At 39.2% G+C, this 27,702-nt stretch overlaps 1 protein-coding gene and 1 non-coding gene across 5 annotated transcripts; one reads left to right on the top strand and one right to left on the bottom strand.

The window, feature by feature from the left end:
• The first annotated feature begins 476 nt into the window (after nucleotides 1-476).
• On the top strand, nucleotides 477-24,142 carry klhdc3l (kelch domain containing 3-like). Of its 4 annotated transcripts, none has more exons than XM_077580457.1 (8): nucleotides 477-584; nucleotides 3,001-3,193; nucleotides 3,526-3,608; nucleotides 6,631-6,709; nucleotides 10,806-10,852; nucleotides 16,110-16,230; nucleotides 16,893-17,082; nucleotides 22,934-24,142. In XM_077580457.1, exons 2-8 carry the CDS (start codon nucleotides 3,034-3,036, stop codon nucleotides 23,556-23,558), a joined length of 1,305 nt encoding a protein of 434 aa, XP_077436583.1. In that variant the 5' UTR covers nucleotides 477-584; nucleotides 3,001-3,033; the 3' UTR covers nucleotides 23,559-24,142. The 4 variants fall into 4 exon arrangements, with proteins under 4 accessions (XP_077436583.1, XP_077436586.1, XP_077436585.1 ...); XM_077580459.1 differs by having other exon boundaries at nucleotides 565-584; nucleotides 2,979-3,193; XM_077580458.1 differs by lacking the exon at nucleotides 477-584 and adding an exon at nucleotides 2,098-2,221.
• Nucleotides 24,143-26,044: 1,902 nt separating this feature from the next.
• trnan-guu (transfer RNA asparagine (anticodon GUU)) lies at nucleotides 26,045-26,117 on the bottom strand. Its single transcript has one exon. It is a non-coding gene; the product is annotated as a tRNA-Asn (tRNA).
• Nucleotides 26,118-27,702: the final 1,585 nt, after the last annotated feature.

Genomic DNA, 27,702 nt, shown 5'->3' with positions numbered 1-27,702 from the left:
CGAGCTGTCTTGGACGAAACTATTTTTAGGCACATTCTTCTGTTGTCGTTGCTCGCTGTGCCAGGCAAGCGGTCACGGTCACTTTATCAATATTTATTATGCAATTAACATTCTAGACGTTGCATTGCTTTCACAATTTGGACTTCGTCCTAAAAGTTTAACTTTACACATTCTGTCTCAGACCGAACATCGAACTGGATGTAAACTAAAAGCGCTGAAACAACACCCTTTCCTTCCCATCGCTTTGCCCCGCCTCCAGAATACAGATGCATTCAAAGATACTGCGTTTATTGTACAATTAGTATTTGTGCCTTGACATGTTTCTTCTTCAGAAAACAAATACAGCGTGGATTTATGTAATACATTGACTACATATATATATATATATATATATATATATATATATATATATATATATATATTTTTTTACCTAGCACAGCCCCAAAGTAAACAAATTTATTTTTGACAAAACGGACGTTAATCCAACCTTTCTTACTAAATTTATAATCTACGAGGTAGCCTTGAATGCATCATCGGTCTCTTGCGAGACAACATTTTAATGGAAAAGCAGCCGCGACGGTTTCGTAAGTAACACATCATCTCTACTACTGAGTGTTTTTCCAAATATGTAATCGTTCAAGAACAACTTAAATTATAGTTACATCAGAAAACACAACTGAATAAAAGGAAGCGTCAACTCGTTCCTCATCTTGTCTTCAACTTTACCGTTAGTTGTTATGCGGGCGAATTTAGTTGTTTCTCAATTGACACAAAATGCGTTTGTGAAAATTGGGAGATGAAAAAAGTCACGAGTTGTTATGAAAACATTTCTTTCATCCACTGTTCGCGTATGCCTACTGTGTTCCAACATTCCGGGTTGTGCTTAAATGAAGGTGCCTAAACGCCAGAGAACGATGCCTTCCTTCAAAGGATACGCAGCCGCGATCACACATAATTAAAAGTTTTACCATCGTATTATACTGAATATGGAGTTTTATTTCATCAAAGTTAAAGTACAGAAGAAATATAGAATGAAATGATCCCCAAAGTCTTTATCTGTTTTGTATTTTAATGCATTCTGTCGTTTTTCAATTTTAATTTAACGGTATGAGACGGGTGGATGGACGCATGGATGGTGTCGTCCACCTTCTCAATATTTTAACTCTACACTTCAATTATTTATTAACCCAAAATAACAAAGACAGGATGAAACAAACAATATATATGTGTTTGAACAGTGTGCCCTGACTACAGGGCACTGAAAAATTAAAAATGGTGGTAATGAGTCGCTTTTCAAAAATTCCAGCGTACTTTCTTGGTCATATTGGAAAATTAGCATAATTAAAAACTAAATGCACACTTATCATATTTACCAACTTTATTAAAATTGTAAAAGTCAGTGTGGCCGAGGAAGCAATCATCTCTTACTCTTTAAGACCACCATGCGTATTATTTTTGTTTTTGTATTCTTATGACATCAATATGACCTCAAAAATGGTTGTTGTCAACTTGTCATGGCTATTTTTTAGGCTGATAGCCAACTATTAAATGGAAAGCCAACTGATCTTGTGCATTTAAAGTGTTGGGTGGTGTGCTTCCCTCCGGATGATAGAGCCTATAATAGCAGTCACAGACACTGGCTCAACACACTACTCTTTGTGGAGTTAACTGGTAAATAATACAATGTGTGTATGAACAATTCCGAGCTTACATCCCAAGTCAAATGGCGGTCTGTGAAAGGAAGCTCTCCCCTCGTTGAAAAGTATTGGACAGTAGATCGTTGTAATTTGATTTGTGAGGATTGTTTTCATTTCAAAATGTGATGTAATTCTTACTATAACAATCTGCCTGGTTTGTATGATAGTCATAGGCAAAGGCAATACAACACGCTGTTTGTGTTCAACATGTAAATGAAGTGTTTGCGGAAATATTAGAAATGCCCGGATGTTCAGAATTGTCCATTGTAGTTTGTTGATTAAGACTCCTTCATCACTATATTAAATCAACTAATGGTGTTTTGATCATTGTTTTTTTTTAAAGTAAAAGATCATTTGTCAATATCAACATTGGTATATGGCATCTTGTTGCGTCCTTAGGGTGACCAGACGTCCAGGTTTTACTGGGACAGTCCCAGATTGGAGCCTTGTGTCCCGAGTCCCGGTGGATATCGCCAGCCCCATTGTTTGTCACGTTTTTACGCCTGTCCCGTCCCAGCGTCCAGGTTAAAACTGTGGGCACGCAATGCATTCACGATTTTGGACTTTGTCTTAAAGTTTAACGTGATACATTCTGACTCAGCATGGCATGTAAACCTTTGTAATTTAGTTAGTGGACGAATGTGATGAACGATTGTAATTCTGGAATTATGGCAAAAAAACAAAAGCCTTGGATTCCTTCGAACCATAACAAAATCCTCCAAACATAAGTTGTAAATGTATGGTCTGATGAGACCTTGTTACAGACACAAACACCATTACTAATCACCAAAAGAACTCTATACCAACGGTCAAGCATGGTAGTGGCACCATGCTGTTTGTCTTCAGCTGGAATAGTTTGAAATAGCAGTCAGTGTTACTGCAAGAATGCAAGACAAACAAAAATGAAATAGAAGTAGAATATCTGAAATGTATTTGAGGTTAATCAGAGACACTTAAAATGGTGGCAAATGTGTAATTTTCGACAAAAAAATTCCGATGGCTAAAATATTGGTGCATCCCTACTTATAGATGTTATAGGCCGCAATACATTAATAGAAAATATTTTGAAATGATTTCTTACAATTTGTGGTTTGAGTGAATCACATTACACGCTGAGTCACTGAACATATTCAACTCAAAAGTAAAGGAATCGCTGTGTATCAAGAGACTGCTGTATAGATGTCTGTCACATGACACTGGAATTAACCTTTGAAGCTGGTTGTGGCAGTGGTTTCATGAGGGTTTTGTATGTGTTGCTTGTGTGTTTCTCTTTTTTGAAAGAGCTTTGGTTTTCCTCATTTAGAAAATGGTCCAGTAAGGTTGGTATGGATCAACAATGAGTCAAAATAATCCCTGCCTGTGGAGCCAGCTTCCCCAGAGCATCGCAGCTCCTTGTGACCGCTACAAGCATGCCTGCTGCAGCTATGAGGGGAACGTCTATATTCTGGGCGGAAGAGACAACAGCACTCTGAGGGACTTTTGGAGGTACAGTGTAGGTAAGCCATAGACAGAGTATGACTGTTCAGCAGTTGATTTGAAGGCGACATTTTATGCTGCTTTTCAATTTCAAAACCTATGCATTTATTGCTGCTAGCACTCTGAAATCACTCTTCCTGGATACACCTTCTGACATCATTGCTACGGCACTCTCAAGTTTTTCAATTTGAGGGTGCATCGAAGAAAACACCCACCCTGCGCGCAGTCATAATAATTTAGCTTCCATTTGACTCATATTATTGTAATCCTTGTAAAACAATTATATTTGTCACAAGTCTGATGCTTCCACAGAGGTGTTTTGTTATTCTTCTGAAAACTTTTTTTTTTTTAGTGCGTAATGAATGGACAGAGTTGAGCTGCACAGGTGAGACCGCACCAGAGGAAGTGGAGGAACATTCTATGGTTGTTCATAAGGTGAAAATTATTTTCTACTAGTTCTTGAGAATATTGTATTTGTTAAAATGTACTGTGCATTATATACGTACAGTCGTACATACATTCATGCAGTAAAAACCTCTTCATCGCAGGTTCCGGGTTTGTGCTCCCAGTATTTTACTTTAAAAAATGTTTTAATTAATTTTGTATTTTCGCTTAGTTTTGAATTTAAATCCTTCGTGTCACGAAAAAAATACCTGTATGTACGTAGTAGTGGTGCAACGGATTATAAAAGTTACGGATCGGATCACTGATTTGAGTCATGGCTCGGATCGTTTTTTCAGATCAGCATAAAAAAAAGAGATATATAGTACTTTGTTTTCATTTAAATTGTAAAGCCCTTTTTCCATTTAAAAAAAAATCAATTCAAAATGTCTATATTGCCGTTTAGGATTTAGGAACTAAATGGGGCAGAAACGTTCTTATTTTTACATGGTCCATGTGTATAATAAGTGTATAAAAAGTGTTTTTTATAAAATAAATGGAGACAAAGTTATATTTATCTTTTGTTTTTGTTTTAATTATTAATAATGAAAAGACCTCAACGTGCAATTTAAGGCACATTTCCTTCCTTTAAACATGGAGTGAATTACAAAGTAGCCTTGGTCCAGAATATTGAAAAATAATTCAAGTAAGTCAGGTACCAGCTGTCAAACTTACTTACCAACTGGCAGCCAGACACTCATGTACATCGGTCATGCTTACAGCTAGCCGCTAGCCACTTACGTCGGAGACTTTTGCCATATCATACAATGACGGTGTCAGTACCAGATGTGATCGGGCTGCCAGATTGTATCGGGGTCGCCTACCGATGACGTTCCGCTGGATTAACTGGAAATTAACCGTTTACAATTGTTCAATAAAGTTCTATGAAAAAAAATGTAGTTAATGTCAAAACATTGGAAAGAAAATTAAGGATGTCATTTAAATAACAAAATTTATGGACTAAAAATGTAAAAACGTAAATAAACCTAAGAATATAAAAGCAGGATACTTGAAGATTGAAGAAATAATAAAATAGATTCAAGCGCCTTCGCGCTTGCCGATGGTATCAGTACAGCAGCGCTAAGAAGAAATGTGTGATTCAGATGTGTTCACTTAGTTTTGGTTTCTTTCAGCTTCCTTGACATGTCAGAATAGTATTGTTGACTGTGAATGCGCACTTTGTACCCCCCGAACCTACCACGGATCAATGATGATCCGTTGCACCAGTAGTATCTACTGATTCAGCCACTTAACCTTTTTTGCTGTTCTCTTCCCAGCGCTGATTGGTAGTTGCGTTTTATCACAAAACGCACAACGCGTTTCTCTCTTGGCTAGTCACTTCGCATTTCCCATGCTGTAATGTAATGTTAGCAGAGTGGCATCCTGACATACAGTATATTGTCCACGGCAGTTTCAAAACAGCATTGATGGAGCCACCCAAATATACAAAAGAAGAAATACAGCCAGACATCAACTGCCCATGGTCTTGTTCATAAAAAAAGATAATGTCATGTTAATGCGGAGTTTTACTATATGCTGATGCAGGCGGAGTATTTTACAAAGTCAATTTCAACACAACAATTTTTGTACAAATAAGACCTTTATTTCGGCGTTGAAACAGGAATTTACTTTATTACGGCACTTTCATCATCGTTGTCGTGAGTACAGCTTGTTACAATGTTTGTACATTATATAACCCTTTGTACATTATTTTTCTTATTCATTGATCTTGTTCTCTCAATACAGTAAATAAGGGGTGCTAAAGTAGATACACAGTAGTATCACATCGGTGAAATTAGCAGAGGTGGGGATTTGAAAATTTTCAGTTTTTTTCTAAACAGAGTAAGTATTGTACTACATGTTTTCTCTCTGTCTTTTTTTTTAAATAACCGTTAAGTATCTTCTTTTATACTGAATTATAGATAGTATTCACTGATGTCACGGGATCACGAGTCCGCCCCTCATGCTTGGTCAACTTTCTAGTGGACTCAGCTGTGTTTGTATTGTGTTCACGCCGAATGTTCTTTTGATGAATGTCACCCCCAGCTTCCTCTAATGGTACTTGTGTAAGCAAGATGTATGCGGAAGATTTAACTCGACACTCCTTGCAGCGGTACACGTTGAAACGTTTGATTAGTGGAATCAATTGGATTACAAACATTCGTCGATGTTACTGCCCGGACCAGATTACACGGCGACGTATGCTCTGAGGTAGGATAGGCTCCCAAAACACGGACATTCTTGCGTCTTCTGTACTTTCGGCTTTTATTGGTTGCTATGTGCATTTATCATTTGTGAATTCAAGGAGAAGAATCTCGGGTTATTTTTCTACCAAGTTAGCTAGTTCCGCGACTGTGCTAGCTACTAGCGCTAGCACGTTACAACAAAAACAACAACATTGTTGATTCATCACTTTTTTTTTCATACACTTTAACAACAATTTAAATTTTTGGTATCCTTGGAAAGGAAAATAAGAGACCTTAAGGAGGGTATTTGGAGAGATCTCAAAATCGAACATCTTGACAACCGGATCTATTTTTAGCCAGAGCTATCTACGCTTAGCGGCTCACATTTATCACGATCGCATTATGGTAAAAGCATTTTTACCATCAAACAATGACACTTACTTTCATCAAAATGGTTAGAACACACTTTGGTAGACTTTGTCGGTTGGAAATCCTTTCCATATATCTTTGTCTTTATCTATCTTTTTTGTCCGTTCCCGTTCGACATTTCACAGACTCGTGAATGCCACACAATGTGGGGCAAATTACGTCCTGTGAATACTATCTATAGAATACATGTTTACATGTGTTTGTATCATTTAAAAAGTGTGTTAAAGACTTTTATTTTTTATTATGTGTTGTAAATGCTATAAACACATACTTAGGGTGTAATTCTATGTCACATAATTCTCTAATTACGGGGGTATTCGTAACCCCCCGCCGCGATGGAGGGGCATTTACTGTCACTTGCTCATAATGACTGGACTATGTTAAGTAATCTGAACTTTCAGGGCTTTATATACGTGTTTGGAGGCACACTGGATTCAGCATACACTTTGCTGAGATGTCCTCTCTGGGTGTTTGACATTGGTAAGGGTTTCTATGAAGACAAAACATGTTGTAACATGCATGCATTCCAATGTGCTTCTTACTCTTGCTACTAAAGTTCACAACTTGTGCACAGTCCTTTCAGAGTACACTAAAAGTTCAATTTGACCTATCCAACTGAACGTCACTTAAGGACTTCATGCGGCAAATGTATTCACATGCAAAGTTTCCATTGTTCTATTTAAAGTAAATATTTTGAAACTTTGCCGCAACTCACCTTTATTTATAGAGCACTTTTACAAGCAACTACAGCTGTAACAAAGTGCTGTACATAAATTCAAATGTAAAACAATAAATACTACTACTACTACCACTACGGTGGAAGCTGCGTATTGACTCTCATTGTAAATTAATGTGTTTTTTTTTTTAATCCTCCAAAATCTTGATTAGGTGCGTGCAAGCCACCAATAAGCTTTTTTCCATGAATGAAAAAAAAAATGGGTGTTGGCTCCAAAAAAGGTTTTAAAAGCTTTTTTTTTTTAATATGCGGAGGTCCACTGTGCTACTATTCCTATTACTACACTGAACAAAAATATAAACAACACATTTATTTTTGCTTCTATTTGCCTCACGCAGTGCAACAAATCTCATTTGCATATAGTTGATCAGTTGTTGTCCTCCATGAAGAGAAAGAACACCTTTCCAACATCCCGGACGCCATCCAATGTGAGCATTCGCCCACTCAGGTCGGTTACGACAACGAACTGCAGTCAGGTTGAGACCCAGACGAGGATGACGAGCATGCAGATGAGCTTCCCTGTGACGGTTTCTGCAAACCAATTGTTGCATCATCTGTCCGGGTGGCTGGTCTCAGATGATCTTGTAGTTCAAGTGTTAATTTCGTTAACGAGAACTAAACAAAAATAATTTCGTCAACACGCATTTTTCACGGGACTAACACTAGACTAGACTAAACTAAAACCCTCATTAATAAACAATAACTGGGACTACTAAATCAGTATGGATTTTCGTCAACTAATGAAGACGAGACGAAGATGTACTTTACCTAATAAAAACTGGACTAAAATCTATGGACATTTTAGTTCATGAACAAAAACGAGACGAAAATTATATTATTTTGTAAAATCTTGTCTCTACTAGCCTGTCCCTGAGATAATGTCATGTGACACACAGTGACCGTGCCACAGTTTTGCTTTAGCCCCAGGTGCTAGCTAGCTAGCTAGCTCCCTAGCTAACTCCCATGGTGCTCGTTTACCTGCTAGGGAGATAGCTAGCTAGCACCTGGGGCTAAAGCAAAACTGTGGCAGGGTTTTTACTTTGTGGACCTGGATTTGCCACCTCTGCAGACAGGAGGTGGATTTACGGTGAAAGGTTGGGGGGATTATAGTTATAATTTAACATTAATCCAACCGCTATAACGTTCCAACAATAATGTTTATCCAACCGCTAACTAATGTTAGCTCATGGAGCCATAGTAGCCACTTGTTGATATACTATAGTTGTGTGTCAAGTTGTTTTTCATCAAAAAGATGAGGGGAAATTTTTATGTGAAATAATAATAATAATTCATCAGATTTATATAGTGCTTTTTTAGACACTTAAAGACACTTTACAATGGAATTGATACAATTATTCTTGCACTCAAACTGTGGTGGTGGTAAGCTACTTAAGTAGCCACAGCTGCCCTGGGGCAAACTGACAGAAGCGTGGCTGCCAGTGTGCACCTCCGACCACCACTAAACATTCGCACCATCCATACACCAGTGTGAGTAGCACTGGAGGCAATGTGTGTGAAGTGCCTTGCCCAAGGACACAACAACACATGACTCGGGGAGAGCGGGGATCGAACAGCCAACCCTCTGTTTACTGAGCGACTGTTTCTACACCCAGAGCCACGGCCGCCACGAAATATAGTAAAATAATTTTTGAAAATAGTTTTAGATCTGAAATGTTCGTTATCTGCTGGCAAAACATACAGGGATACAATCAAATGAATGACTGCCCTGACTTAAAACTAGACTAAAATGTTAAATAAAATTATTATAATTACAAAATTATGTTTTCTTGGACTAAAATGAGACTAAAATACTAGATTTATAGTTGAGGTTGACTAACTATGATAAAAACTAACAAGCGTGATTGAAACTGGACTAGAACTGAGACTAAATTTTAAAATGGTCTGTAATAAATTTAACACTACTTGGAGGTGAACATGCTGAATGGGGTGGTTATAAGTGGTCCGCGGTTGTGAGGCCGGCTGGAAGTACTGTACTGCCAAATTGAAACGCCCTTGGAGACGTATGGCAGAGCAATGAATATTGAATTCACGGGCAACAGCTCTGGTGGACATTCTTGCTGTCAGCATGTCAAATGCACACTCCCTAACAACTTGCGACATTTGTGGCATTGTGCTGTGTGGTGTCTAATTAGCATCTTGATAGCCACACCAGTGAGGTGGGATGGATTATCTCGACAAAGGAGAAATGCTCAACATGGATGACCTTTTGTGTCCGTAGAAAACATTTTAGACATTTGAGTCCAGCTCACGGAAAATTGGAGCAAAATCAAAAGTGTTGCTTTTATGGTTTTGTTCAGTATATTTAACTCTTTGACTGCCAGACGTTTTCAGAAAAGGGATGCCGTGGGTGCCAGCCGATTTAAGCATTTTGACTGATATTTCAAGGTCCACAGAAAATTTTGTGTTTGGACTATGGAAACACACATACTACCAAATGAAAGATTGGACTCTCATCTTTCATCAGAAAAAAAAGTTTGTTTCTACCTTATTCCGTTTTTCAGTAATCAACAATAGAAAATGGTTAGTTTCACCCAAATGCTCTGTTTTGAAACAAAATACGGAGAAATCAAGCTTTTTGTGAAACGATATTATTTCATGCACTCTAGTGAATTTGACACCTTTTTTTTTTCATGAATGATGCCACAAACACCTAAACAATGCTTTACATCTGTAAAACACTACCACCAACAATGGAAAAATTGTTTTTTGATAGCAAAATACGTTTATTTACATTCAACAGTGTAACAATTTGGCAAACTATTTACAAATGTGTGCAACCGTGGTACTATTTACAATTGTGTGGATGTTTCAACTACAGTTTTTCCTTTTGTAACACTCCCCTGCGTGCAAGGGGACGCAGCAGGATTTGCACAACAGATTAGTTTCACTGCGATTGCAGACGCTACACTTTTTTGCTGGCTTTTTTTCCCGGGAATAGCAAGTATATACTGCAGTGAGTGTTTGGCCATGTTGCCATCAAGTCTACTCTCAGGATCATGATACGGTGACGTTACGGTGGTGTTACGTCTGGCTTCCTCATGTCCTTCAGTTCCTATACGGGGTGGTAAGAGATGTTCTGATCCATCTTATCCGCTCCATTCATGGTGGCATCGTAGTCCATAACCAGTGTCTTCTCCGTGATCAGACTGTACCCACTCCTCCGATGACTATGCATTGGACTCAGGGCACTCTTCGTCGTCCGATTGAACGTCCGCCTGAGCAGAAGTGCTCGGTTGTGCTCCGCGTTTTCCGGCGTTAGCATCATTAGCCAGTGAGGCTTTATGACGTGATCATAGCCGCCGCGTCAACGCTTCCAACTTCGGCGTCAACCTCGGAGTCACCATCATCATCATTGTCGTTATCAATGTGCTCTTAAGCACTGGTTGATGCTTCTCTTCTTTGAAAAAAACTATCAAGCGTGAGCTGCTTGCCACCGGTCGCCATTTCGCTTTCTCAGCCATTGTCCCCTCAACACACTAGCTCCGCCTCACGTCTTCTACTACTGACGCCTACCCGATCTTGTCCAAAGAGAGTCATCGCTGCCATCTAGGGGCCAAAAATAGTCATTATACTAACTAGATCTGCTTGATACTTGCAGCACAGCTGGCCAAGGCTTTCCTCCACCCGTTTCCAAAAAAAAAAAACTTGGTGAACGTCTTTTAACGTCTTTGGCGCTCCTCCGTAGGATTTTACTAAACGTTATTTAACGTTTTTGGCAGTCAAAGAGTTAATGACAATAATGATAATATGATTGTGTGACAAAACTGGTTTGTGTTTTTGATTGGAAATATACAACATTCAACTTTTTGTCTGTTTCAGCAATGCTGAAATGGGTGCACAATCCGAGGAAAGCAAGTGTCCCTCAGGTAGAGATACGTTTTTGTTATTTGTACTTTTTATTTTGAAAATTAATTTGGCCCTTTCACATAAAGGTTGTGCTTCCAGTTGATGTAATGTTTCTCTAAAGTCACTGTAAAAAGCAATGGGTTTTTTTTTATGCACGCTCTTGTTTCTCCCTCACTCCAGTTTGTGTGCTCACTCTGCTGCATGTCTGTAACCTCCTCTTTTCCCTTCTGCTTTGTGCTGACACTCAGACACCAACACATTTGACCAATCAATAGAAAAAGTACAGGGAAAAACCAACAAATCAGCTCCCAATCGAGCATTTCAAACATCTGTCTCAAATTACCATGCTTGTGACTGACACATCACTAATTTGTCAGCACTGCAAAGGCACCCTTTTTGACAAGAGAAATAACATTTCAGTTATATGTTAAAGTCACAAATTATCAGATAATAAGGTATTGCACATTGCCTTGGGATATGATCACTGGTATTGATCTTATTTTAGAATATTGAGACTTTGCTTTTCTTTATAATTGGTACGATCTAGTTGGTTTAGGTGTTTTCAAGATGGATATTAAGGCTATTATATTTCTGTGTGATTTTTTTTCTGTATTAAATGAGATTTGCAAGGTCAGATGTTGATAATAGCGAATGTTCTAGCTCACGATAACTTGAGTTCATCCTTAATCCCCTTTTTTCAGGTTGAGGTCAGGGTTAGTGGTCAGTAATGTTGGAACAGAAGTAGAGATGAAATGCAATGAAAATGTTATATCTCAATTCAGTCAGCATTATTAGGGATGGGTGAATGCTGATACCAGGTATCGGTATTGGGCAGATACCAGGGCCTTATTCCAAGCTAATGGTACGGGGTCAGCATGGCTCAGTGGTAGAGGGGTCGTCTCACAACCCATAGGTTGTGGGTTTGATCCCCTGTCATTGTGACCATTGCTGTGTCATCTGTAGGTGAAGTAGGTGAGTAGTCAAATGCGGAGCGCTTTGAGGGCCTTGTAAGGTGGAAGTGCTATACAGACGCTCCCCACCTTAAGAACGAGTTACGTTCCGGACGATCGTTCGTAAGGTGAATTTGTGAAGTTGCTTCAGTGCTATATTTTGTATTATAATTTATGTTTAAAGCCTATATAAGTAGATTGAAGGTTTATATAAGTATGTTTAAGGCTTGTACAAGTAACCTGCATTGGTTTGTACTGAAAAAAACTTTTAACAAAATGGAGAGAATACGTACAGTACTGTACTGTACTACGTATGTTAGAGAGAGAGAGCGAGAGACACACACAGTATGTACATGTACGTAATAAGATCAATAAAATGAAGTTTAACTTACTTTTGGAAGATGTACAGTACTCGATGCTTAAGGAGATGATGGAGGAGGAGGAAGAGGAGGATTTTATATCATGAGAGATTCTTCGTCGTCGCTGGAATCGGCTTCAAAAGTTATTTCCGCCTTCATGGGGACCGGCGTTTTTTCCTCCTCCTCCTCGACACGTTGCTGAGCCTCCAATGAGCTCTCACAGCGCCAAGCGTTGGTATTAGCGGCGGAAAAAAGCACTACGCACAATACAAAATCTAACTTACAGCATCTCTTTCCGAACATTTTTCGACATACTGTACGCGCAGAAATGTTCGTATGTACCGTTGTTCGTAACTCGAATGTTCGTAAGTAGGGGAGCGTCTGTATAAAAGAAGCCATTACTTGCAACAGTGGCCGATACCAGTATCCACTGCCCTCTTGTGGCCCTTTTACAATCAGGAACTAAAAATGAGAAGAATAAAAAATTGACAATAATTTCATGCAATATTAAACAAAATGCAATTTTGTGATTATATAGGTATTTCTTTAAAATTATTTGTGATTGTTTTTTGGAGGGAATTTTTTTGTATCAAAAATACTAGTGGTATCGGTTTACTATTTGAGAGTTGGGTACCGTATTTTCCAGCCTATAAGTCACACATTTTTTTTTTTTTTATAGTTTGGCTGTTCCTGCGACTTATACTCCGGAGCGACTTATACATGGAAAAAATATATAGGGTGTATATAATTTCACAAACAGCCACAAGAGGGCACTCTAGACATATACTATTATTATGCTGCTGCTATTATTATTATTATTTGTATTTGTAGTATTTGTATTTGTATTATTTGTATTTGTAGTATTATTATGCAGTGGTGACGAGCCGTTTATATACCGTACTTAATGCGCCTTATACTCCAGTGCGACTTATAGTCCAGAAAACATGGTACTTGTACTGGTATCAGTCTAAAAAATGTAGTATCCAACATCCCTAATCATTATTATTATTATTATTAGTAAAATAAATAAAATCACAGAAAGGTGCTGAAGATACAGTATTTCAGTAGCTTTGTCTTTAATACAAGAAAATATAAACTCGCCAAACTTATGCACTTTTTGCACATTAGAAATTGGTAATTGCAGTTTTGGGAAAGTTCAGTACAGGGAAAGACACCACATGATTTAGGAAGAGGTCCGAGCAGGCGTAGAAGAAGTACGAGTGAGCATGGCGGTGGGATTGCGTCAGCAGGGAGCATGGACAAGGTGAGAGGGCACACATCCGTCGAGTGCGTTTCCTGGTGCTAGCAGTCTACGACGCCCTGCCAAGCCCAGCGAACCTCCGTGTCTGGGAAAAGAGTGAAAAACCCTCCTGCCTGCTTTGCTCTGGAAGAGGCTCATTGGAACATCTCCTCAGCTGCTGTCCAAAGGCCCTGGATGACGGTCGCTATCGGTGGCGCCACAACCAGGTCCTGAGGGCTATTGCAGAAAGTTTAGCGTCAGCCATCAGCTCCAGCAAGCACCAACATGTGCCAATGAAGGCAGTCCCCTTCATTAAAACTGGAAAGAAACCCTGTGCATGTCAGTCTGTAACAACAGACCTTCGCCACACGGCATCTGACCGGCAGCTGCAGGTCCACCTGGGAAAGCAGCTGAGATTCCCCCAACACATCACAACAACAACATAATTTCGTCCAGATATGGTTATCACCTGGTAGAGGAGTGTAGGGAGAGAGGTTAGAGGACCTTCTATGAGCCCATAGAAGTCGGCTGCAGAGGCTTTGCAGGACGGTCACTGTGCAAAGTGCTGAGTCGTTTTGGGAATTGGTAGGAGTCGCAAAGAAGCGGGCCATTAGATCCGCAAGTGAGGCCGCAGAAAAGGCCACCCGGTGGCTTTGGATAAAGTGGGCTGACCCTGCTGCTGGGACGCAAGTCGGTGCTTGATCAACCCCGGCTGGGTCGCCTGGGCGAGGGTGTATGATGTTGCGAGACCGGAAACACCCAGTGACCCCAGAATATATCACTGATGATGCGTCCCAGTGCATCCTTGAGGTGTGTCTTGTACAACTACAGTTCAAAGTTCAGTTCACAAGTTTTTAAATTACAAAACTAGTTCAGTTCATAATTCAAATTTTTGAAGTTCACTGTTACAAAAATGAACTAGTCCATAGTTAGGTTCTTTTTTTTAACAATATGTTGCTGCAAGCCATTACTGTCAAAATAGCGGCATTTCTCCATTGTTGGCTCCCATTTAGTCCACACGAGTAGACAGCTGCAACTTTCACCCGACCGTCTGATGAGGAAAAACCTGTTTGAATGAAGACTTCAAACAAAAACAGGACTGTAGTCTTTTATGTGCAAGCATAAATACGATCTAAGGAAATGAGATCGCATACACCCTAACCTACATATACATACATATACATATGCATACACCCTAACCTACATATGAAGGCCCGTTTATCGTGTGTTCAGCCAGGTTATCTCAGAACGAAACCTGGCACTCTTGAACAAAAATCAAATGTCTTCTAAAAAACGTTCACAGACGCCAGAATGAGCGCATTCACAAAAACGTTCAACAGGCAGAAATGCACTACATTCAGTTCACTTTCGCTCAAAATTTAAACAAGTTCCTAAAAGTTTTTGTACATGTACAACCCCACAAAATCTAGGAAAGACGGCAGTTGGTGAACACAGTTAAGACAACGCAGAAGGCTTTTTATCAAACATTGCTAACTCACTTAGGCTACTTATTTACTCACCAAATAACAAACAGGAATAAAAATAACTCTTGCCTCTTTTTTTATGTGAAAATTAAAACAGTTTAAAACTTGAACTACACACCTGAACATTATTATATGCCATGATGCTCAAACATTGCCCTACAATTAACGTGCAGTTCTCTTATGGTCTTTGATGTGGACAACAGATCATATTTTAGGTAGCTACCTTTACTGCATTTGTCAATTTGAATTTAAAGTACAGCCAATTTTCCTCCCCAAAAATGCATCAAATGATCCAGAATTGTTTACCTTAAACAGCATGTGGTGACTTTATCAACATAGTAATTGTGAAGTCTTGTCTCTGAGGCATCGTGGTGCCCGTGCTATAAAATTGTTGCATTCTATTAGTTCTCCACTAGATAGCACTAATACACACTGTCCCTTTGGCAGACAACTTTGACTGTATAAAATCTGAGATTGATGAATGTTTTGTTTGTCAGTGAACGCGCATTGTTCTAGACCAGGGGTGTCAAACTCATATTAGCTCAGGAGCCGCATGGAGGAAAATATATTATCAAGTGGACCGGACCAGTAAAATAATATTATATATAACTTAAAAACAATTGCCATCAATTATATGCAGATTTTTGCTAATTGTGGGCCAGCTCTATATTACGGAGCTCAACTGTAATCATATTGTTCCAAAAAAATAACACGAATGCAAATGGAACGCGGCAACACTTTGCCTGTATGAGTTCCGGACGTGTTAAATCTACCTGTTTTGCATATATATTGTTCCCAAAATGCATTGTGTGGCGCAGTTAATGAAGTTATAAGGACGTTAATCCTTGTCATATGTGTTTATGTTACCAGTAATTGAATTTGTGTCTTATTTCACACGTTTATGTCTCTGATTTAAAATATATTTTTTAAACAAACCGTAACTTCAAGTTGTGTGTAAAATAATGACAATCAGGACGATTCCGTGTACAAGTTGCATTGCTCATCTGAGGACTCCCTGAGAAATCACAAATGTATATGTTTTGATTGTGGCAGTCTTATTTAATGGTCCAACATTACAATTTATTTGTTTTACTTTTCAAAATCGTCTCGCAGACTGGATTAAAACCCTATGTGGGCCTGATCCGGCCAGGGGGCCGTATGTTTGACACAAAACGACACAAAACGACATGACAAATAAAACTAACTTGACTTGTGTTGTATGTGTTATGTTTTCATGGACGTAGACCCCAATGCCAACCAACAGAAAAGGGCACAGTGCGGTGGTGATAGGTTCATCCATGCTGATATACGGTGGCTTCGTAGATATAAAGGGATCATCTCAAGAATTTTGGAGTTTAGATTGTGGTAAGTATACATTAACTTATTCACTTCCAGCCATTTTCATTGAAGCAACCCCCTTCACTCCCGGCTGTTTTACTAGCTTTTGACTGATTTTGCAAGGCCCACAGAATATTGTGTTTTATTGCTATAAAAACATGGAACCTACCAAAAGAAAGATTAGAGTCTCTTCTTTCATCAGGAAACAAAAGTATATTCATATCTGTTTCTGTTTTGCGGCAATTAGCATTAGAATATAGCTAAGTTTCATCATTATTCACAAACCTGTTTAAAACAGTGGGGAAAACAGCTTGTTGCAACATGGCCTCTTATACTCTGCTGACACCTGCTGGCCGTTTTTACTACCATATAACTACCATTGCTTTAAGCAACCTCTTCATGCCAGAAGCTGTCGCCAAGCCTTCTGTATGCTCTAGCATAAAAACAAAAATGTATAAATAATTTTTTGGGAGTGAAGGATAAAGTATTAAAAAAAAGGTATTTTATAAGTTTTTTGGGTTTGAATGAGTTTATAGGACACGGAGAGACTGAAGATGATGATTCACTGTGGCAACTCCTGAATAGGGTTAAGCCAACAGGATTCAGTACAATAACTAATACTGTAGTAACTAATACTGTAGGACACACACTGTTTGAGTTTCTGTTCCATGTGTCTATTTGTCTGACAGAAACCAAGGTTTGGTCGCTGCTCAGTGGTTTACAGCACGAATCTCTTAGCCCAGGTCCGAGACACAGTCACTCTGCAATGGTCTTCCAGAGCTGCATGTTCCTGTATGGTGGCTTGAAAGGCTTGAGAGAGCAGAAAGATTTCTGGAAATGGAATCCTGCGAACTATACATGGAGTTCACTCAAAACCAAGTAACTTCACCTTTTTTCTTTGAGATTTTGAAAGACTTCATTAAAACAGTGTTGTATCACTAAAACTCAAGGGCCAATGCCGACACATGTATGGAATTGTGACAGTTATTGGCGAGACGTCAGCTTGCTTTCCAAACACCTCAAGTGTGTCCTTCAGCAAGGCACTGGGATGGCATTAGGGCCCGACCGATTAATCGGCCACCTGTTAAGGCGAGCAGGTCGCGGAAATGGCTCTTGTAGTGCGAATAAACAATGTATTCAAAGGTGCTTCTTTAGCCTTTTCTCAGGGCATATTTATTTCTGCTCAACAACACGAGGCGGCACGGTGAAACAGCAGTCGTGGCCAAGAGTACAATACGCAACTCACAACAGAACAAGCTGAAACTGGCAGACAGCGCACCACTTCCTGTGGGCATCTACAAAATAAAAGCCTGCTTTTGCACAGGGAGTAAGAGCGCAATAAAACAAATGCATAACACCCCCACTCGCTGTTAGCTTACTGGGTAAAATTACACATTTTCAATAAATCCCATTTCCATTAAGCCACTTTTGCATGGCAAACATTTTCTGGGCAAAACATTTCAACTTTTGTTTTGTAGCTGGTTTTGTCAAAACATCAGCAATCATCCTATCGGTAGGACAATATTCCAAAATGACCTTTCCAGTGGTTACAAATAATGCTTCTGATGAAATGATATTTCACATCAATATGCTTGCATCGTTGTCTGTGAACAGGATTCTTTGTAAGTGATATTGCACCTTGGTTGTTTTCATACACTTTTGATTTTGTGTATTCACGGATGTCTAAACCTTTTAGTAGCTGTTCTATGTACAGACACTCCTGTATAGCCGAAGCTAAAGCTATGTACTCTGCTTCACAGGTGGAGTGCTACTGTCTGTTGTTTTCTAGTTTTCCAAGAAATAAGTGAACTTGCTTCACTTAGGCTGACACATTATCCTGACATGCTACATCTGTCTGTGTCGGTTGATGCCCAACTTGCATCACAGTGAATCTTTAGAACAAGTTTTTCTGTTGTGTCCTTGTTAAAGCATAGTCCAAGTTTAGTTGTACCTTTAAGATATCGAAACACATGCTTCACTGTCTTCCAATGTTCTATGTTTGGTTCACTAAAATGTTGAGAAGGTTTACTGACAACAAAGTTAATGTCAGGTCTAGTGCATGTGGATAGGTAGCTCAAACTCCCCACTGCCTCTCTGTACAGTTTGGGTTGTTTTAACTTTTCTGCATCTTCTGTATGATCCAATTTTGGTTCACAAGATGTTTCTCTCGGTTTACATTTTTGCATTTCAAACCTTTCCAATATCTTTTCCAATAGCTCTCTTGTGACATTTGTTTGATCAAAATCTATTCCTTTCATTTTTAACCTGTGTTAGCATTCTTTTCACATTAAGCATTGCTTTGTCATTGTTAGCAGCTAGAATTAGGTCATCTACCTATACAATGAGGATTAATTTTTGACCATCTTTCTCCCTATCTTTCTCCCTAGTGTACACACAATGATCTGCAGCATTTTGCACAAAATAATTTTCATACAAGTACAGTGGAAGTTTGAACGTCTCGGAACTCGTACAAATCGGACTTCAACCCAAAAAATCTGAGTAAAAAATGCCTCGGAGTTTGAAATCATTTTCGGAGCTCGAACACCCAAGCAAAGCAAGCTAAGCCCGTTTAACTGTTCAACAATGTGCCTGACGTTAAACAATGCACGCAAGGACCGCTTAGTAGCCTAACAATGTGCTCAATGTAAATACACAAACTCAGCACTGAACTAAAGCAAGCATTAACATAGAGCATTTATCATCCACTGATGCCATCACACCACAACTTATAAGGTAAGGTATTTTATTTTATTTTTTTAAATACTGTACATGATGTAAATGTAAAAAACATAAATATAAATTAAAATAGGAATTTTCTGTTTATGGAGCTTGGGAACGGATTAATTTATTCCTATGGGAAAAATGTTTTGGAGGTTGAACAATTCGGACTTTAAACACTTCGCAGGAACAAATTCTGTTCAAACTTCCAGGTACCACTGTATGAGTGTAACACAGCATTCGAGTTTCTGTCTGATTGTTGATTGAAGAGTATATACAGGGTTTGTTCAATCTACATACAAGTTTCTCACGTTTTTGGATTTTTTCTCGTAACATTCTGGTTGCTCAAGGAAAATCTCACAATCAATGGGTGCGTGTAGATATGCCGTTTTAACGTCCATCTGATGTAAGATCAGGTCCTCGCGCGCTGCCTTCTGCATGAGAAATCTGACGCTTGTCATGTCAGCTGCGGGTGAGAATGTCTCTTTGTAGTTCGTTTCAGCCCGCTGGTTGTATCCCTTAGCAACAAATTTTGCCTTGTACCTGTTTGATCCATCTGTGTCCATATTAACTGTATAGACCCATCTCCCTCCTAATGCTTGTTGACCTTGTGGTAGATGAGTCAGTTGAAATGTCTCATCTTCCTCCAGTGAATGCATCTCTCCCTCCATGGTACTTTTCCAGTGTTTTGACTTGGATGATGTTACTGCCTCTTGATAGGTTTTCGGTACATCGCACACTGCTCAGTAACAGAAATCAACACAAGTTTGCAATTTGTCCATCGTGTCCTCCTCTGTCTCAAAAGTCTTGTAAGTAAGCTGGTTTCTGATTTGCTCTTGGTAGATTCCTTCTAATCACACTTTCAACATTGCCATCTACTTGCTCAGTCTCAATCTTTTCATTTGACACATCTGGTATGTTTTCTGCAATATTCTCAGGTTGATTTTCTCCTCTGTTGCATCATAAAGTCCATCATCGTTTATACTGTCATATCGCACATCTGGTCTCCTTTTCTGTATTTGCTTTGTTTGTAAATTTCACCAACCTGTGCTTCTGGATTTTTCTGTTTCAGGGTAGATAACTAAGTAGGCTGGGCTGTTTTTGCCGTAGCCTACAAAAATGTCTGTTCACATCTGGAGTCAAGTTTCCCTTTTTCATGTTTGAAACTGAAACACTTCGATCCAAACTTTTGCATTTGAGATATATTTGGCATCTTCCCTGTCAGTAACTCGTATGCGGTCTTCTTTGTTCGCCTGTTGTGGCATCTGTTTCTTACATGGGCAGCCTTTTGTATAGCATAGTTCCACATTGAATCAGGTAACTTACTCTTTATCAATAAACATCTAGCCATGTCATAGAGTGTTCGCCAGCATCGCTCTGTGGTGCCATTTTGGTGTGGCGAGTAAGGTGCAGATGTTTCGTGTCGGATTTCGTTCTTAGTTAACAACATCTGAAAGTCTTTGTAATTCAGTGCTATTGTCTGAACGTATGCACTTGACATTTACCTCAGCCAAAAATCTCTCAGTAGCCAAAAGTGCATCACTTTTTGACTTAAGGAAATACACCAGTATCGCTCCTGAATAATTAGTAAATAATAAGTAAAACATTACGCATACTTGTATCCTTCTACACTTGTCGTTTTTATTGGCCCTGCCAGATCGGTATAAGTGGTAGTGGTCTCTCAGCTTTACCATCTGGCTTCTTACTCCTCGTTTGAACCCACTTACCATGTGTACAGACTTCACACATCTGATCTGGCTTCACTGCATTTGCCTTCATGTGCATACCTTTTACCTCACTTTGGAGTTTGAGTACGTCTTCAAAATTACAATGTCCAAGAATCTCATGCCAGGTTTGTACATCATGGCAAACTTTACATTGGTCATTATCATCAACAGTAGGTAGGTAATACTGTTTTTCATATTCATGAATATTAATAATAATAATAATACAATAATATGCGCTGTGCAACAATGAGCTCGTTTGCCAGCATAATACGTCGTGGATACTTCTTCAAACATGCACCGTCGTTTATTTGCTCAAGTCTATGGTAAGCTTTGCTTTACCTCCGTGACTTGCAACTTTCTTCTGCACAAATCCGCCCTTGCACACTTTCGTGGCTTTGTTGATCACTTGCCTGATGAGTCGCCTCTGCCTCGTGGTCTCTACGCAGACTCAGTGCCAGGACCCATAACCTGTTCTTGTAGAGCACATAAACGATGACTTCATAGGTGCTTCTTTAGCCTCTTCTCAGGGCATATTTATTTTTGCTCAACAACTCGAGGCGGCACGGTGAAACAGCAGCCGTGGCCAAGAGTACAACACGTAACTCACAACAAAAGAAGTAAAGTGAAACTGGCAGACAGCGCACCACTTCCTGTGGGCATCTACAAAATAAAAGCCTCCTTTTTGCTCAGGGAGTAAGAGCGCAATAAAACAAATGTGTAACACTACCGAATATAATCGGACGATGATTGGCCTTCAAACATCGGACAAAACAATCGGCCAATTGGGCCAAAAAGCCAATAGTGTATATGCCACGGATGAGGCGGGACTACCGGGTTTCACACATCAGCTTTGTTTCCGGTTTGCGACTTGTAGGCCGCGTCCCAGTGCTTGAGCTTCCGCCTTTGTGCCCCTCGGTGGCGCGTTAACGTCGTCGGGAGTGTGAAGTGTGTCTGTCTCAGTTTTCCGAAGCATTTCACAAAGCTGAGAAGCCCTGGGCAGAACACGCTGTTCGGGGGCGTAGGGGTGAGGTGCAAATGTTGGAAAGCGGTCATCAGTGGCCGTAAACGGTGCTGATGTGTGAAACACGGAAGTTCGTGGTATCTACCCCATTATTTTCCCCTTTAAACGTTATCGAAGAAGTTACTGAAGTTTCCGACGCTGTGAAAGTACCCTGAATGCACCATTTTGCTTGCGTCGCATTAGCAACTATAGCAAGTGTGTAGCGCATATTATTCTGGTTATTCTGTTGTCGCGACTCCCCAAGCATCCTATAAGAACACCGTAGTTGGAGTTAACTGTAAAACACATGACGTTAAGAATTACATTACACATTACTTATTAAAATACACAACATGCTTCGCTTTTAAAACATCGCTAGCCTAGCGCTTATGCTAAAAGCGAAGGGAGGATCCCATTCAAATGCTAACAGGAAGTTAGCATTGACTACGGGAGTGTTTTTCCTTCAAATAACGAATATTCACACACAAATGCTGTGGGAACACATACCCAGTCGTGAGATAACACAAGGCACAAATTCTTCACAATGTGTGTAAAAATGAGTTATATTAATAGAATTAAATTGCAACTTTCTTCTGTACTCACTTTTTAAGTGTGTACACCATGAATGCACGGCGCCACACTGCCCCCAAGAGGCTAAAACGCACAGGAACAGTCAGTATTTGTTCTTACCTGTTTTTCCAGTTGCTATTATTTTAGTTTATTCTATCCTTATTTCACTTTAGTTTTGTTTTTTAAAATTCAAGGATGCAAACATCCAAGGAGTTTTCTTTTTCTTTTTCTTTTTGTCTTAACACACATTTCCACATGACATGGCACAAAATACAATCCCTGAGGTCCCAGGTTAGCCCAGTAAGTCCCAAAACTTGTGAAAATAACACAAGATAAAAATATGTAAAAGAAAAGGTTCATTCTTTTGTAAACAGCAGTTGTAAACAAGTAAGAATAGTTTAATTATTGACACATAAATCTTTACAATAACCTTCATGAAATTTGTTGATATGGTCATAATATGAACTTGTCATTCAAAGCAGAAAATCTTAATAGTTAAGTTTGTGTGTAAGTGACACTTATTGAAAAGTAATTGGAGAAGGGGGATAATGTTATGCTTTATATATATTTTTAAATAATCTGCAGTTAACCATTAATCTTTATTTTTTTCTGCCTCAAAAAATGCATATCAGTCAGGCCCTAGATAGCATACACATAACTGCACAACAAGAAAAACATCAAATGTCATAATACCGCTATTTGTTATTGTCCCCAGGTCTGGACCCTCAAAATTGATTGGTCACTCAGCTGTAGCCTACAAGGACAGCATGCTTCTTTTCGGAGGAGGAGAAAGCCTGAACTATCCAAAGAACTGTTTATGGAGGTACAACTTCTCCACTCATATGTGGTGGCAAATCAACACAATGCCAGGATCCAGCTCTCCAGATAAGATTCACCACTGTTGTATTGGTCTGGGTCCCAAGTACACAACCGGCACCACCAGCATCTGCTCAGGAACCCACCCAAAGCTGCAATATGACAAATGTAGGCCTTTAAAAAACAAATGTTTTCCTGCCCCGCTCACTTTTCTGGGATCAGAGGGCGCTATAGAGCTGCAAACGTTCACCTTGGAGAAATGTCACCTCAAAACTCTTAGTAATGCAACAGAACTGGACAAAAGTGTCTTACAGGAAAAAAATGTGCATCAGGGTGAAAGCTGTCTAACATTTGTAAATAAAGCATTCAGTAAACACTGGAGCTGCACAGAAGAGGAATTGCTCGAAGACGAGGATGAAGATATATCACAGCATTTGCCTGACCTGCTGCTGGTGTTAGGCGGCAGACCGTGTTCCGGACTTAATCCGCTTTCCGTTTGGCAAATGACTCTGTCTGACTCTTGACAGATTCGAAAGAGCGCACACAAATTGAAAACAGTGTTATTTTATTTTGTTGACAGATTGAATTGATAAGAAATATTTTATATTATATTTACCTTTTTGAGTTTGGACGCTGTTGCATATCCAGGGGAACATTTTAAAGTAATTTTAATTATACTTTTTTTGTTGACTGTGTGTACCCAATTTTTTACTCTGTACACATACTGTACAGTCCTGTGAAAAGCAAATGACGTACTCTTCAGTCGTAAGGTTATACGTGAGAACAAAATAATTTCATTGAACAAGGACTCATTCATCTTGAGCTAAAGTTCCTCTTTTGACTGAGATGAGATATGGCACAAAGAGAGCACAGTTCTAAAAGTTTCCTGCTCCTTGTCAGGTCCTTGCCTTTGGTTTTGTTGTGTTGTAGCATGTGAACACAGTTGTAACGTGTCTCTGGTCTGAGACAAAGCCAATAATGGATAAATGTTTGTTTTGTTTTTTACATTGCACATTTTGTCCTGATTCACTTAACCTTTACATCTGTTTCTTTAACATCAGACCAAAACTAACCCAATAAACCCCATAGGGCTGACATTTCAACCTCATTGGCTATCATTTGTGTACTTTGACGCTCTTGTTTTGCGTACTGAACCGATAGATGATTATTGAGTCAATTTCTTTTAAATAACCTGCGTCATCGGCAGAAGCACACCAGGGGCCTATTCCACAAAGCCGGTTTAGTGACAACGCTGGGTCAAGAAACCCTGAAATGTGGGAAACTCTCCGTCTTTTGTTTGAGAAAGGGAGGTACAGTAATTGAAACCAGAGAAAAAGAGGTAACTCTAGCCCGTTTCATTAAAAAAAAATTTAAGCTCTCGGTCAGTTACCGTATCAATATGTTCCATGAACCAAACCTGGTCGTTTGCAGGTTTTCACAATGAACCGCAATGTTTTCTCTGTCCTCCTTTCAGCCACATTTCCTCATCATAAAGTCCGCTGCGGCGAGTTTTTGCGTAAATAAAGTCCACTTTTGTCACAAACTTGGCTTGTCCTTTTGACAATGACCCTATTGATGAAGGTGCCGCATTATTGTGCAGGGAATTAAATATTCGTCATGAGATTAACAGACCGCGCCGATATGCTGGCATTTCCGGAGAGTTATCTTTTTGAGCGGTACCGGTTCACATCACAGTCCATCACCTACATTCACAACTTAATCCGTTCTTACATTTGCAACATTACCAGCCGTAGTCATGCGCTCACATCATAGTATATTTGTTTTGCGCTTCGTTTTTTTCTTCTTCCATTTGAAAAATGTTTTTATACTTTATCTTAAGTCAAGTGCGCTTTTCCCTCACAGGATTGCTCCTAAATTAAATGAATAAATGAGCTACCATTCAACAGGTTTCCCCTGATTAAAAAGGACTATTTAAATGTACGCATTGACCCGAGCAGCAACGTTCTCCAATGCCGCCTTCCTCTATGGGTAGCAGCTGCGATGTAGCTTGTTTTTTCTAAAGACATGTTCAAATTCGCCATATGATCGCATTAAGATTTTCTTTTGAGAGTGATAAAAAACAAAACAGAACGCGGAACCAGAGGGCAGACCGCGCACTGCGCTTCTCCGTTGCCATGGTGACTTGACAAATCGTGGCTCCATTGATGTGGACTTTTTAGTGTAGTGGCAACGCCAGGTGAAACAACACTGCGTTGATATAACTATTCAAATCAGCTGTCCTGGAACCGAAAACACAATGTTTCCTATCTCAGGGCATGTCAACTTGCTGTTCAGGGTCAGTCTCGGTGTTTATTGAACATGCTTTGTGAAATGGACCCCAGAAGTTAATTTTATGTGAACCAAACCTGTGAACCATGTGAAATCACTCGTGAAGTCCCGCCACAACTTTTCAATTTGGTTGAATTCTGGACTTTGGCTGGCCCATTGCTACAGCTACACCTTGATTTTTTTTATTTTTCAGTCTATTGTTAGATTGGCTGTGGCTTGACAATGTCCTGATGGATGACACAATTTGGGCAAAGAGAACTATGACAAAGACTAGACAAAATATCCGACAAAACAAACTACTGCCCGATGTGGGGCTCGAACCCACGACCCTGAGATTAGCAGTAAAATTGAACGTGACTACCACCATTGACAACATAATAAAATGTTTAACCATTGAAGTACATATTAACGACAAAATATCCCACAAAACAAACTACCGCCTAATTTGAGGCTCGAACCCACGACCCAGATTAAGAGTCTAATGCTGTACTGACTGAGCTAAATGGGCTTCTGCTGGTTCAGTATTGTCTTTAAATATGTAGACAAAGCAATGACTAAAACGAGACACAAAACAAACTAACGCCCAATGTGACTACCACCATTGACATCATAATAAAATATTTAACCATTGAAGAACATATTAAAAATGCAAGAAAATATAAAGTTCTAAATAAGGGATGGATTACGTAGGGGATAGAGAATGCATGTAAAAACAAACTACTGCCCAATGTGGGGCTCAAACCCACAACCGTGAGATTAACAGTCTAATGCTCTATTAACTGAGCTAACCGGGCTCCTACTGGTTCAGTACTGTTTTTAAATATGTAGACAAAGTTCTAAGAAAAAGTAAAATTGAACATTTGACTGCCACCATTGACAACATAATAGAATGTTAAACCATTGAAGTACATATTAAAAATGCAAGAAAATATAACGTTCTAAATAAGGCATGGATTACGAAGAAGATAAAGAATGCATGTAAAAAGAAAAAAAAAGAAACAAAAGATTTATTAAATTGAGAACTATATCGAAGACTAGACAAAATATCCCACAAAACAAACTACCGCCTAATGTGAGGCTCGAACCCAGGACCCAGATTAAGAGTCTAAAAAAATATTTTAATCAAAAGATTTAATAAATTAAGAACTATGACAAAGACTAGACAAAATATCCTACAAAACAAAAATCCTTCCAATGTGGGGCTCGTACCCACAACCATGAGATTAAGAGTCTAATGCTCTATTGACTGAGCTAACCGTGCTTCTACAGGTTCAGTACTGTTTTAAAATATGTAGACAAAGCTTTAAGAAAAAATAAAATTTAACATTTGACTACCACCATTGACAACATAAAGGAATGTTTAACCACTGAAGTACATATTAAAAATACTAGAAAATATAAGGGTCTAAATAAAGCATGGATGATGAAGGGGATGGAGAATGCATGTAAAAAGAAAAACATTTCATACAAAAAAGATTTATTAAATTGAGAATTATGACAAAGACTAGACAAAACATCCCACACAACAAACAACCTCCCAATGTGGGGTCCGAACCCATGACCCTGAAATTAAGAGTCAAATGCTCTACCGACTGAGCTAACCAAAATTCTTCTGTCCCAGTACTGTTTTTAAATATGAAGGCAAAACTCTAAGAAGCAGTAAAATTGAACATTTGACTACCACCTTTGACAACAAAATGGAATGTTTAACCATTGAAGTACGTGTTTAAAATGCAAGAAAATATAAAGGTCTAAATAACACACACATTCACACTGTGGTGGCGGTAAACTACTTAAGTAGCCACAGCTGCCCTGGGGCAGGCTGACGGAAGCGTGGCTGCCAGTGTGCGCCTACAGCCCCTCCGACCACCACCAAACATTCGCACCTTCCATACACCAGTGTGAGTAACACATCTGGTTGTTCTGCTCACTTGGGTTATGTGTCTTCAGAAGTTATTTTTGTTTTTTTCCCTTGGCAAAATCCACAAAAATAAAGTACAGATATGTAAAAAAAATAAAAATAAAAAAACAAGAATTGTGACTGACACACCTGCAAAGATGGAGTTGACCTCTGAAACATGCAAATCAAAGTTTTGTATTTAATTCGTCTTCCCTTTCGATAGTATTTTCATTTTTTTTTAGATTGAAACGATCTTTTTTTACTTCAGTTGTCAATTACACATTTTACCCCACTGAATTCTGACGGCACAACTTGCCCTGCACTTGGGGCAAGTTGGGCCACAAAATCACTTTTTTTTTTCTAAAGCTTTATTTCTCAAATAGTTTATTGAAGATCCAAGTGATTGCTCCCAGGGACGCACAACATCCTAAACTATATGAACATACTTTAGTTAGAGGGTTTCCTGTAATCCCCTTGCA

The sequence above is a fragment of the Vanacampus margaritifer genome, chromosome 11 (genome assembly GCF_051991255.1).
Source record: "Vanacampus margaritifer isolate UIUO_Vmar chromosome 11, RoL_Vmar_1.0, whole genome shotgun sequence".
Taxonomy (NCBI): Eukaryota; Metazoa; Chordata; class Actinopteri; order Syngnathiformes; family Syngnathidae; genus Vanacampus; species Vanacampus margaritifer.
The sequence above is the reverse complement of the archived record's forward strand: the minus strand, read 5'-3'. Positions and strand labels throughout refer to the sequence as shown.

Bases quoted from the DNA above. Each gene is read 5' to 3' on its own strand.
- klhdc3l (XM_077580457.1), top strand. From the start codon at position 3,034: ATGAGTCAAAATAATCCCTGCCTGTGGAGCCAGCTTCCCCAGAGCATC. The intron at 3,194-3,525 runs GTAAGCCATAGA...TTTTTTTTTTAG, and splicing joins CTTTTGGAGGTACAGTGTAG to TGCGTAATGAATGGACAGAG. The intron at 16,231-16,892 runs GTAAGTATACAT...TTTGTCTGACAG, and splicing joins ATTTTGGAGTTTAGATTGTG to AAACCAAGGTTTGGTCGCTG.